General features: G+C 37.4%; 1 protein-coding gene across 5 annotated transcripts in view; it reads right to left on the bottom strand.

The window, feature by feature from the left end:
- Nucleotides 1-14,342, bottom strand: part of Ercc6l2 (ERCC excision repair 6 like 2) — a 131,293-nt gene that overhangs the window by 84,755 nt on the left and 32,196 nt on the right. For all 5 annotated transcript variants that reach the window (XM_029557183.1, XM_017794869.2, XM_008855120.3 and 2 more), the window contains 2 exons: nt 3,429-3,590; nt 2,162-2,369 (listed from right to left, as the gene is read on the bottom strand). In XM_029557183.1, coding sequence (XP_029413043.1) covers nt 2,162-2,369; nt 3,429-3,590 — 370 coding nt within the window. The remainder of the gene's footprint in view (nt 1-2,161; nt 2,370-3,428; nt 3,591-14,342) is intronic.

Consider the following 14,342-nt stretch of genomic DNA (forward strand, 5'->3'; position numbering starts at 1 on the left):
AGCTAAGTTCCAGGGGACTATGGAACATCTCTCAAAATGTCCTGTAACTGTGGTGAGTCACCTGTCCTGTTGTTCAGGGAGGACATGGAGACCCCACGAGATGGACTTGAACCAGTGTCCAGTCAACTCAAGAGGAAATATCTCATTCATTCTTCCAAGTGAAGCCAGACATGGTAGAGCAGGACCTTTGACTTATCGTCAAATAGATGGAACTGGTAAAAGTAAGGAGCCAGGAGATCCTCCCAAGCCCATGTGACCCCTGAGGAACAGATCCTCAAATGACCTTAGATGTAAAAATAAATTGATTTATTTGGGCCAACTGTATGGTCTTAAATACCCAAAAGGAAAGTATAACCAAAGAGTCATCAGTATATTTAAGAGTTGAAGGGATTACACTTCCCAGACATTAGGCTTAAGTCTATATAAAAAGTTATTTCTGCAATATTGTAGTGCCCACCTGTAGCTAAGGGAGACAACCCACTATTGTTCTAAAATGATGGCCAAATTTGTTTTCTCCCCCTATCTAGAAGTCTTTGAGAGGGAACTGACACTAATTCTAACCAGTCCATCAGCTATCAAAATACCTGAAAGCAAATCCTGAATCAATCACTCTACAGTCCAGCCTTGGAAGACAAAAGAAAAATGAGGAAGAACCCAATAGAGGGAAGCTTTTGGAAGTCCTTATCAAGAAGTTCCAATGCACTCTCATATGAACATTTGAAAACTGCCCTGTTCTGACTTTTTTCTAGTTCCCTGTCTAGAACTTGTAATGATAATTACTCTTGCCTTTTCTTCTCCTTCACATCTCCTATTCACAGATTCAAGGACTTTCTTTTCCCCTTAGAGATAAGAGTTATGCAATTTGGGAGTCTTTTAGATAGACCCACTGAAGGGGTACTCCAATTGCCTCACTCTGCGTCCCTGTTCAGAATGGAAGAAGCAGTCTGCGTCCAGATTCCCTATAGGCAATTTAGGTAACCTCTTCAAAGATGGTGTGATAAGAATAGGAGGTATGAATTGGCTAGGAAGTTAGGGTGAAAAGACCCCAAAGAAAAGTAGCCAGTTTCTTGGCTAAAACTCACAATGTCCTTGGGCCTCTTAGTAACATACTCCGTTCCCAAGGCCAAAACTGTTGAAAATATTTGGGAGCTTTTATCCAACCCTTAAAATATTTTAGGGTTACCTCTTCAGAGGGCAGAACGTTAGAGTAGCCCAAAACCCCATAAAAAATAAAAAAATAAATCAAACAAGAAGAAAGTGTACATGAAGTTATTAGAAAAAAAGTGATGGGGAGATATGGGAGGAGTTGGAGAGGAGGGAGTGGGCACAGATTTGATCAAAACAACCTTATGCGAATGTATGAAATTCTCAATAAATTATTTATTTAAAAAAAGTTTATTAGTACATCATGCAAACAACTTATTAAAGTTGAAACCAAATTAAAACGATGATTAAGGAAATACAGAATATTTCAGAGCAATACCATAACTACCAAGTGCTTACTGAAATACTTAGAACATTTCATGTTACTTTAAACATAGTTATCTGTCATTAATATCTTGCTACAAATTCCTAAAATTAGTAAGGATAAGAATAAAGTAAATATATAAAAGCAAATACAAGTTGTTGTTTTATGCCCACATTCAAGAAAAGAACAAAATATAACAAAAAATATGCCACTAAGTTAAGGAACACAATTTACCTCATATTTCTGTTGGCATTAGAACTTAGTAAAATTCTTCTATACCCAACTGTATATAACCAGTGTCATAAAATTAAATCTGCCTATCATATGCCTTTGGTAAGAAGCTGCTCCACCATGTGCCCCGAAGTCATAAATCCAAAGGATCATGGATTGAAACCTATGAAGCCAAAATAAATCTATCCTTCTAAGGTAATTTATCTCAAGAAAGTCATGACAAGAGAAAGCTAACCAACAAATATACTACTAATAAACTTGTTACCTAGCAGGTTAATAAAGTTAAGGAAAACATTGGACTCAATGTTTTCTGAAATCCCACATATAACTAGCTTATTTCCACAAAATTATATTCACAAAATATAACCAAAGATAGACTTCAGCTTAAAAAAAAAGGTTTTTCAATAAAAAAAAAAAAAACTGTAACAAGAAATCAATAGTATACTCAAACACAGTTCTCACCCGGTCTTCCTTCTTAGGCAACTGATCCTGGATAAGCGTCTTGGTACGCCTGAGAAACCAGCCAGACATCTTTTTTGCAAGTGTTTGCATAGCCTTTCGGCCAGTAGCAAGTTCTCTTTTTGTTGCTGTGTGTCTCTGGCCATGTTCCACTCGATCAGAAAACTGCTTCTTAAAGTGGGTCCTGCTACCTAAAAGTCCTGGCACAGCCCTTTATAAAGGCAATAAGAAAATGTAACAAGTTTATTAAATTATCCAAGAAGAAAAACATTCACTTCTGCTTGTAAGAAATATATTCAGTAGTTTACTTATTAATGACAACAAAAACAAGACCCCCAAAATCCAGAATTTCTGTATGACAGCTTGTTTACAACTAAAGATGATGGACCTGGTAAGTTAGTATTTATATTTACTCTGGGGACCAACAGTAACAAGTTAAAATAGTTTTCACAGGATTTTCTACACTGTGTAACATATTTGGGATTAAATATTTCTATAAACAGTTAACTGACGATTTTGGGTAGGGGTGAGATTTAAAGAACTAACAATTAGAAAACAACATGGTTGTTCTAGTTTGCTTTCTGTTGATGTGATCAAGTACTCTGATCAAATGCAGTTTGGGGAGGAAAGGGTTTATTTCATATTACAGGTCACAGTCAATCATCAAGGAAAGCCAAGGCAGGAACTTGAAGCAGAAACTAGGGAAGAAGGCTGCTTATTGGCTTGCTCCCTGCTTCTGCTCAGCTACCTTTCTTATCTAAGTCAGGCTCACTGGCCTGGGGGTGGGGGGTTGGGGGTGGGGGTAGGTGGGAGGGCTGCCCACAGAAGGCTAGGCCCTCTTCCATCAATTAGCAATCAAGAAACCACCTCCCCGCTTCCCCAAGGGTTGGAGAGATGTTTCGGCTGTTAGGAGTGGAGTGCATGCTGCTCTTGCAGAGGACCTGAGTTCTGTTTCCTGCACCCATCTGGAAGCTCACAACTATCTGTAACTCCAGCTCCAGAGGATCCAATTTCTGGCCTCTGAGGACATCACACTCATGTAGACATACAGATACACAAACACATACATACACCTAATTAAAAATAATAAAATAAATCTTAAAAAGAAAGGAAAATGACCCACAGACATGTCCACAGGCCAATCTGATGGAGGGGATGCCCCAACTAAGGTTCCCTCTTCCCAGGTATATCAAGTTGATAACAATATTAGCCAACACAGTGGTATTAGGCTAAAGATATGGGGGAAATTTTTTAAAGTGCTTTCACTCACCAGTCCATAACACACCACAGCTCCTTCATGTTGTTCTGAAGAATGGTTCCAGTGAGGCCAATGCGAACCTTACACTTTAAAGCCTTCATAATTTCTGTTACTTTTGCCTTTGGATTCTTGATTCTATGAGCTTCATCTACAATAACAGCTGACCATTCCAAACTATAATAAAAAGGCAAGGAGAAGGAGGGACTGAGAAAAATGTCCTTATCGTAGTCTAAAGAATGTTCAGACACCATTTTTTTCCCAATAAAATTCTGTAGCCCCCCTCTCTCACCCCTTTATTTTTTGATGATTCAACCTGGTTCCCACCTAGTTAAGTGATCATAGGTCACGGAATACTACTGATAAGTACAGAAAAAAATAAATTAGAAAAGACATGATTTTATAAGATCTAATAAAAAAACATATAATATAAAAGGTTTAGAGATTGTATTTAATAATGTTGGAATGAGAACTCTCATTAAACATCACTAAATGACAATAAATTTCTCCTTTAAGTAGCAGCAATATAAAAGAAACAAACTTCATATCTGAATGAAAAACATTGTTACAGATGCATGATTTTTTAAAGTTGTAGTAACACTGATTACTAAAAGCAGTATCAATTCCAACCCCAGTAGCGATGAAAAACAGTAAAAGGAAAAAGTGCTACAGAACAGTGGAGAAATGAACAATTTCTGGACTGTTGAAGGAGAAATACTGGCGATAGGAAGCACAGACAAACAGGTCATGTCGAGAAGGCATAGAGGCAGCAACCTAGTTAGAATATGTGAGCATCAAGGATAATGACTTTAACTTGGGCTGGAGTGATGGCTCAGCAGTTAAGAACACTGGCTGCTTTTGCAGAGGACCCAGGTTCAATTCCCAGCATGCACATGGTGGTCAACAACAGTCCATAACTCCAGTTCCAGGAGAACCAGTTCCAGGAGAATCTGATGCCTTCTTCTGACCTCTGAGAGCATTGCACAATACAGGTGCACTTACATACATGCAGCCAATACTCACACACATAAAATAAAAATAATAAATAAAAATGAAATAGAACAATGACAACAACTGGGTATGAAACACTGAATGAACAAAAATCTACAAATTAAATGAAAAATATCAGATACCTCACATCATATGCCAAAATTAAGTTAAAACAAATTACAGCTTTAAAAATGAGAAAAAACTGTAAAACTTACAAAGCAGAAAAAAAATTTATGATTCTAGGTTAGGCACAAAATTCTTAGCTATAACACCCAAAGCACTGGAGCAAGAGAGATGGCTCGGTGGTTAAGAGCATTGGCTGCTCTTGCAGAGGACCCAGGTTTGGTTCTCAGCACCTATATGGCAGCTAACTCCATAAATTCCATAACTCCAGTCCGTAAACTCCAGTTCCAGGGGAACCAAACCCCTTATTCTGACCTCCACTGGCACTGCACAACACTGGTACACTTACACACATGCAGACAATATACTCATATACATAAAATAAAATAAATGAACTATTTAAAAATAATGATACCAAAAGCATGTACAATTAAACTTTCGACAAAGTGGATTTTGTCAAAGTTTAAAGCTTTTGCTCTTCTGAAGATACCACTAAAAAAATTAAAATGGAGGCTGGTACAGCAGTTAAGAGTACTGGCTGCACTTGCAGAGGACCCTAGCACCCTAGCACCACAGGGTGACTAATAACTGTCTGTAACTACAACTCCGGGGATCCAACACCCTCCTCTGGCCTCCACTGGCACGGATGTAGTGCACTAACATACTTGCAGGAAAACCACTTATTCACACAAAATTTAAATAAATAAATAAATTAAATTAAAACGATAAAAGTCAGGCATGGTGATGCATGTTTGTAATTCTAGCACTCAAGAAATAGAGGTGAGAGAATCAAGAATTCAAGGCCAGCCACCTTGAAACCGGACCAAAACAAAGAGAAATTGAAAAAGGAGTGTGTGTGTGTGTGTGTGTGTGCAGGGAGAGGGAGTGGGAGAGGGAGAGGGAGAGGGGGAGAGAGAGACAGAGAGAGACAGAGAGAATTGAGTGCACAGGTAAGCGGGAGTACAAAAAGAAATATGGTTTTCCTCATAAGCCATATATTTGGCTCTTTAAATTGTAGGCACATACAAATTTGATAGAATTTCATGAAGTAAAATATATAATACTAATAAATATTGTTCATTCATGGTGTATAGTGCATTTGTCTACTCTATGGATTATTTTTAAATGTACAGACCATTATTTTCACAAAATAGTTTACTCAGATTAAATATAAAATATTTTAAATACATCAAAATGAAGACATTTGAATTATACAAGTAACAAAAATTAGAATATTCTGATTTCTCTATTTTATAAATATATGATATATAGTTACTAAATAATGGATTTCTTAATATTTATGTCACAGAAAATAATCATACATTTTTAAAAAATATTTTATTATTTTTATTTTACGTGTATGATTGTATTGCCTGCATGTATGTGAGTGCACCCATGTCATGCAACGCCGCAGAGGTCAGAAGAGGGCATTGGATTCCCCTGGAACTGGAGTTATGGGCAGTTGCTAGCTGCCATGTGGATGCTGGGACTGAAACCTGGGTCCTCTGCAAAAGCAGGCAGTGCTCTTAACCACTGAGCCATATCTCCAGCCCCATACATTTCTTTTTTTAAAATATTTTTATTATTTTTTTATATATATGTATGAGTGTATTGCCTGCATATATGTAAGTGTGCCTATGACATGCAATACCCACAGAGGTCAGAAGAGGGCATGAGATATCCCTGGAACTGGAGTTATGGGCAGTTGCTAGCTGCCATGTGGATGCTGGGACTGAAACCTGGGTCCTCTGCAAAAGCAGGCAGTGCTCTTAACCACTGAGTCATCTCTCCAACCCCCCAAAAATCACAATTTTCTTTAGCAAATATATGCTAAAAATGTAAAAACACTGAAATATAGAAATTAAATATAAAATCTACATCAATAACATGATGATAAATAGGTAAAAATAATTAAATGCTACTTTTCCTCATAAATTATTTATCTAACTGCAGGACATCTTTTGGGATAATATACTTGTTAAAATTCTAAGGCCTAGAGTTTGAATAGATGGTCAATGTTGAAATACCATGTCTACTACTGACTTAATTATGAAGGCAAGCACAAAGAACTTAATAACCTCTTGATACCTCAGATTATTCTGTCTTCTGACAGCATCCACAGAACAATAAAATAGAAACTTATTAGCTTGAAAGTGGGATAAAAATCACATTTACAACCTGGAAAAATGCAACTTTACCAACATTATATTAAATATGAGTGGTCTATATAACTTCCCCACAGAAATGGCAAAGATTGTTAGGATGAATATAAAAAGACATATCAACTATATTCTAAAGACAATAATGTTCAAATACAAAGAATAAATGTGTTGGGTTAAAAAGAGGGAAAAGTATAGCATACAGCAGGCATAAGAAGACTACACTGGCAATGTTATGTTGGTATTAAATAAAACATAAAACAAATATTAGAAATAAGAGATTTTTTTAAAAAAATAAAGATGAATTCATTGGGGAAAATAACTGTAAATGCATGTGAACCTAAAAACAAAGCTTTCAAACGCATAAATTGAAAGCTACAGAACTGAAAGAATATATGAATAAATCTATGCCTTCATATCTTTTCTCACAGTAATTATGAAGTAGCCCAAAAGAAAGTCAGTAAAGATAGAGAACACTTAAACAATACATCAATCAACATGGTCTTATTGATATTTATAGGATACCTATAATATCTAACAAGTGTAGAACAAACATTTTTAGGTGTACACAGATCAGAAAAACGCAGATTAAATCACAATGACATGATCTATACACTCCCTGAAATGACTCAAAACAGAAAGACTGGCAATGTCAACATTGGTGAGATTATCAAGCAACTAAATGCTCATCAATTCTAGCTAGAGTACAATGGTACAACTGGTATGGAAGATGGCTTGGCATCTTCTAATTTAAACTTCACTTATTCTAAAACCAGAAATTCTACTCTGAGATATTTACCTAAAAAAAAAAAAAAAGAAAATACATTACAAAGGGGCTTATATATTCCCTGAAATTTTACTCATTTTTAAAATTTATTATTTTTATTTTATGTGTATGAGTGTACTGCCTGCATGTACGAAATGCAACTGTATCATGCAATACCCGGAGAGGTCAGAAGAGGGCATTGGATCCCACTGGAACTGGAGTTACAAATGGTTGTTAGCTGCCACATGGGTGCTGGGAAGTGAACCCAGGTCTTCTGCCAGAGCAGCCAGTACTCTTATCTGCTGAGCCGTCTCTCCAGACCCAAAATTTTACTTATAATAGCATGAAACTTAAAAAAATAAAAAAAAAGAAAGAAAATCAAGTATGTTCAGGTGAATGGGTACCCAAAAGGGTGACATACTCACATAATGGAATATAATTGAACATTTAAAAAATAATCACTAGCTGAGTAAGGCAGCACATGCCTTCAATCCCAACACCGGGGAGGAAGAGGCAGGGAGATTTTTGTGAAATCAAAGCCAGCCTGGTCAACATAGCAAGTTCCAGACCACTTGGGACTATAAGAGGACTCTGCCTCAAAAAGACAGAAAAAAAAAAAAAAAAAAAAAAAAAAAAAAAAAAACCGTGGCTCTAGTTCTTAGGAAAAATAAAAAGTAAATACAGATGAATCTCAAAACTATGTTGAGCTCTTTCCTGGACACTGGGGCTGACCTCTAGGCCTGGAACCACCACTGGTTCCTGATCCCTCATCCAGATAAACCCAATTCCTTCTCAAGGTCCCCAGGAGCCCTCTGGACCTGGTCCCACCCTCACCTCCCTCTGCTTCCCTGGGACTACACTACACAATCACCGGCATCTCTCCTGGGCAATCCACCGCGCCCTCCATGTCTTGACTCCCCCAGCCCCATTCATGCTCCCCTCCTCTCCTACCCTAGGAACTGTCCCATTCCTTGTCTTGGCACCCCAGACACCAGGGGAACCACTACTGCTTCCTGATCCTTTGCATCCAGACCAACTCAGTTGCTCCCTGCAGTTCCCAGGAGCCGTTGGGGCAGGCCCTTCCCCACCCAATCTCCCTTTGCATCTCTGGGTGACATGACCGCCAGTTGCCCAAGACCAGCATCTTTCCTGGGCCCTGCTCCCAGGCCAGTCCAACCCCCAAATTCCTGAGGACAACATCTTTCCTGGAGGGATCCAGACCTTAGGAGAAAACCTGAGAGCATCTGATCCTCATCTGACTTGGGTCTCTGTGGGAAATCCTGAAGACAAAAGCAATCGTGCTACTCCAATATAAAATCAAAAGAGAGAACTGGAAGCTTAGACAAACCAGCTTTTCATGCCCAAAAAGTAAACCACAAAGACACATAAACTTTACAAAAAGAAGCAGACCTAAATTTGAAGCTTGAGTCTCACACACACACAAAAAAAATCAGAAACTACAGAAGAAATTCACATGTCAAAATCACAGAGAAAAAATAATAACAAAAACCAAAATAACATATCCCCACCAAATACCAATAGTCCTCTAGAGGAGTACAATGAGAACCCCCTAGAGATAACGCAGGACACGGAAATCAAAAGAACAATTATAAACATGAGAAAAAAATTCAGTGAATTTAAAGAACACACAAAGAAATCAAAGAACTGAAGGAAGATAGGGATAAACTTCTGAATTAATTCAGAAAAGAGCTAGAAATATTGAAGAATACTCAGGCTGAAATGAAGAAGGAATGAAATAAACAGTAAGCCAATTAGAAAACAAAAGAAAGCCTCACCAATAGGATGAATGAAATGGAAAACAGAATATCAAGACTAGAAGATAAAGTGGATGAACTAGACCACTCAGGCAAAGATTATGAGAAATTTAAGAAAGCACAAGAATGGAGTATGCAGGAATTGTGTGATACCATAAAAACACCAAACTTACGAATCATAGGCATACAGGAAGGTGAAGACTCCCAAGACAATGGCATGGAACAGATCCTCAACAGAATCATAGAAGAAAATTTCCCAAAATTAAAGAAAGATGTGCCCATACAAATATAAGAAGCATATAGAACACCAAACAGACAGGACCAGAAAAGAAACACTCCATGTCCATCTTCCATGACATAAACAGGCTGAAAGAATTCATGTCCACAAAACCAGCCTTTCAGAGAGCTCTGGGAACAATACAAAGAGCTGAAGAAAGGAATGACTATACCCAAGGGGTTGCAGAAAGAAATTCAATGAAGGTAGAACTGTGGAAAAGTACAGCTATATCAAGAATATGAACAGATATAAACATGACAGGATTCAATACACATCTTTCATTAAAAACTAAATATTAACAGACTGAATTCCCCAGTGAAAAGACACAGACTAGGTGAATGGATTAAGAAACAAACCCCATCTTTTTGTTGTCTGCAAGAAACTCATCTCACTTTCAAGGACAGGCAGTATCTTAAGGAGAAATGATGGAAAATATACCAAGCAAATGGTACTAAGAAAAAAGCAGGCATTGCTATTCTAATATCTGACAAAATAGACTACAAACTAAAACCAATCCGAAGAGACAAAGATGGCTACTTCATTCTCATCAAAGGAAAAATAAACCAAGAGATATTGCAATCATAAACATATATTTATCAAATTCTGGTCCACCCAACTTCATAAAAACAGTACTACAGGAGTTTACGACCCAGATTAATCCCAACTCATGGACCTCAATACCCCACTGTTTCCATTAGATAGGTCAACAGGGCAGAGAGTTAAGAGAGAGAAATCTGAATTAAACAATACCATATATCAAATGGACCTAACAGACATCTACCAAGTATTCCACTCAAGCACCAAAGGACATACTTTCTATTCAGTGTCCCATGGCACCTTCTCCAAAATCGACCATATACTGGGGCACAAAACATGCTTCAACAAATACAAATAGACTGAAATAATTCCATGCATTCTATCAGACCACAATACAATAAAGCTAAAAAATCAACACCGGAAGAAGCCGTAGTCACCACATGAACACATGGAGATTAAACAACACACTCCAGACTGATGAATGGGTCAAAAGAGAAATTAAGAAAAAAATAAAAGTTTTCCTGGAACTAAATGAAAAGGACAATACAACAGAACAAAACCTCTGGACATGGTGAAAGCTGTCCTTAGAGGGAAGTTTATAGCTCTAAATGCCTACATTAAAAAATCGGAAAGACTACAAATAAATGACTTAATACTGCAACTCAAGGCACTTGAAAAGCAACAACAAATGAAACCCAAACCCAGCAGACAAGAAGAAATAACTAAAATCAGTGCAGAAATTAATGAAATCAAAAAAATGAAAACAATACAAAGAATCAACAAATCCAAGAGCTGGTTCTTTGAAAAGATAAACAAGATTGACAGACCACTAGCCCACTTAACCAAAAGAAAGAAAGAGCACCTCTAAATCAACAAAATCTGAGATGAAATTGGAAACATCACAACAGACACCAAATAGATCCAGTACATTTTAAGGGACTACTTTAAAAACCTATATGCTACTAAATTTGAATACCTAAAAGAAACGAACAGATATCTAAAGGCATGGGAACCACCAAAACTAAACCAAGAAGAGATTAACAGCTTAAACAGACCCATAACACAAAAAGAAATAGAAACAGTAATACAAAACCTCCCAACTAAAAAACGCCCAGGACCACATGGATTTACAGTGGAATTCTATCAGACATTTAAAGACGAACTACATGCAATACTACTTAATTTATTCAAAAAGACAGAAAGGGAGGGAAACTTCCAAATTCCTTCTATGAAGCCAGCATCACTCTAATACCAAAGCCAGGTAAAGATACAACCAAAAAAGAAAACTATAGACCCATATCCTTAATGAACATAGATGCAAAAATTCTCAACAAGATACTTGCAAACCACATACAGACACACATCAAAAAGATCATCCACCATGATCAAGTCAGCTTTATCCCAGAGATGCAAGGATGGTTCAATATACCTAAGTCAATAAACATCATATATCATATAAATGGGCACAAAGACAAGAATCACATGGTCATCTCAATAGATGCATAGAGGCCTTTGACAAAATTCAACATGCATTTATGTTCAAAGTCCTAGAGGGAATTGGACTGGAGGGAACATACCTCAACATAATGAAAACCATATATAACCAACCCACAACCAACATCATTCTAAGTGGAGAAAAACTGGAAGCATTCCCACTGAAATCAGGAACCACACAAGGTTGCCCACTATCTCTTCTCTTTAACATAGTGCTTGAAACACTTGCAAGAGCAGTAAGGCAAGAGCAGGAAATTAAAGGAGTAATAAGAGATCAAATTATCCCTTTTTTCAGATGATATAATCTAAGAGATGCCAAAAATTCCACCAGAAAACTCCTAGAAATTAACATGTTCAGTAAAGTGGCAGATTACAAAATTAACCTATGAAAGTCTGTAGCCTGTATATATAACAATAACAATCAGAGAAAGAACACATGGAAACACTCCCCTTCATAAGAGCTGCAAATAAATAAATAAATAAATGAATAAATAAATAAATAAATAATCTCGGAATAAACCTGACCAAAGACATTAAAGACCTCTACAATGAAAATGTTAAATCTTTTTCTAAAGAAAGAGATTTAGGAAGACATCAGAAGATGGAAGGACCTCCCATGCTCATAGTTTGCAAGAATTAATATCATGAAAATGACCATCCAACAAAAGCAATCGATAGGTTCAATGCACTGCAAATCAAAATCCCCATGACATTTTTCACGGAATTGGAAAAAAACATCCTAAGATTCAAATGGAAGCACAAAAGACCTTTTACAGCCAAAGCAATCTTGAGCACTAAGAGCAATGCCAGGGGGATTACTATACCAGATTTTAAGTTGTATTTCAGAGCTAGTCATAAAAACAGCATGGTACTAGCACAAAAATAGACCACAGATCAATGGAACAAAATTGAAGACCCAAATATGAGTACATGCAATTTCAGCCACCTGATATTTGACAAAGGGGCCAGGAATATTCACTGGAGGAAAGACAGCATGTTCAGCAAATGGTACTGGCAAAACTGGATATGCACCTGGAGAAAAATGAAACTAAACACCTATCTTTCACCTTGCAAAAAAGTCAATTCCAAATGGATCAAAGACCTCAATGTAAAGCCTGAAACTCTGAAACTGTTAGAAGAAAACATTGGAAAAACCTACAAGATATAGGTGTAGGAAAGGATTTTCTAAACTGGACATCAATTGCTCAGGAAACAAGGTCAACAATCAACAAATGGGACCTCATTAAACTAAAAAGCTTCTGTACATCAAAAGAGACAACGAGGAAAGTGAAAAGAAAACCCACAGAATGGGAGAAAATCTTCACCAGCGCCACATCTGAGAAAGTTTAACATCCAAAATATATAAGGAACTAAAAAAAAAACAGAGAATCAAGACAGGAAGTAACCCAATTAAAAGATGGGCTAAGGAGAACAGAGAGTTCTCAAAAGAAGTATAGATGGCTAAGAAGCATCTTAAAAAATGTTCAACATCACTAATAATTAGAGAAATGCAAATTAAAACCACTTTAAGATTTCATCTTACCCCAGTCAGACTGACTAAGATCAAGAGAACAAATGAAACCAGACTGACTAAGATGAAGAGAACAAATGTGGGGAAAGGGGAACACTTATCCACTGCTGGTGGGGCTGCAAACTGGTTCAACCCCTATGGAAAGCAGTGTGGAGAACTCTTTAAAAACTACAAATGAACCTACCATCTGACCCAGTTATACCACTCCTTGGCATATACCCAAAGAACTCATCCTATTGCAGAGACACTTGTACATCCATGTTTGTTGCTGCTCTTTTCACAATAACTAAGAGATGGAAGCAACCTAAGTGTCTCTCAATTGATGAGTGGATAGTGAAAATGTAGTTCATTTATATGATGGAGTTTTACTCAGCAGTAAAGAAAGATGAAATCATGAAATCTGCAAGTAAATGGATGGAACTAGAAACTGTTATACTAAGTGAAGTAACACAGACTCAGAAAAAAAAATCAACGTATGTTTTCCCTCATATGTGGATCCTAGAACCAAACCCTGATAAGTGAGTATGTATCCAGACATAATTACAGGAACCAGGATAATGGAAAGGAATAAGGGAGGTAAAGGTAAAGAAAGAACTGAAAGAGAAGAACAGTAGGAAACAGGCATTCATAAGGGAGATATGGATAAAAATTGGGTTAGGTTAAGGGAGGGGAGAAGGAAGGGTATACAAGGAACTAGAGGATAAAGGGAAAGAAGGAGCTCAATAGAGGTAGGACCATAGGAGAAGGGTATTAGTAAGGGAAAAAGGGGGGAAATGGGGGCACCTTAATTGGGGAAACCATGATGGAGGGGTTAGAGTGTCAAGAGAGATAATAGCTAGCTAGTTTTAAAAACCAGAGGGAACCATATTAGTCCAACAATCTACTGACAAATTATACATACCAGATGAAGAAATGTATGTCTAGGCAAGGTTTATCTGAGAACAATTGGTCTTTGCCCAAGATTTATCTACATGACACACAGTAATTAAAAGTACCAGACTGGTGGAACTAGCCTTTTCGGATGTTTAACAGACATACTTTTAGGCCTATACTAATTTGGTCAGAGGGACATAAAGGACAGTTTTTCTCCTTGCCCTCCTAGGTCGACTAGTTCCAGGGGACTATGAGCATCTCTCAAAATGTCCTATAATGGTGGTGGGTCACCTGTCCTCTTGATCAACGAGGCCAAGGAGACCCCACCAGATGGACTTGAGCCAGTGTCCAGTCTACAAAGAGGAGGGTCAACACAGAGGAATCATTTCCTCCATGCTTCCAAG

This window comes from Nannospalax galili, unplaced genomic scaffold, assembly GCF_000622305.1.
Source record: "Nannospalax galili isolate Female #2095 unplaced genomic scaffold, S.galili_v1.0 scaffold467, whole genome shotgun sequence".
Taxonomy (NCBI): domain Eukaryota; kingdom Metazoa; phylum Chordata; class Mammalia; order Rodentia; family Spalacidae; genus Nannospalax; species Nannospalax galili.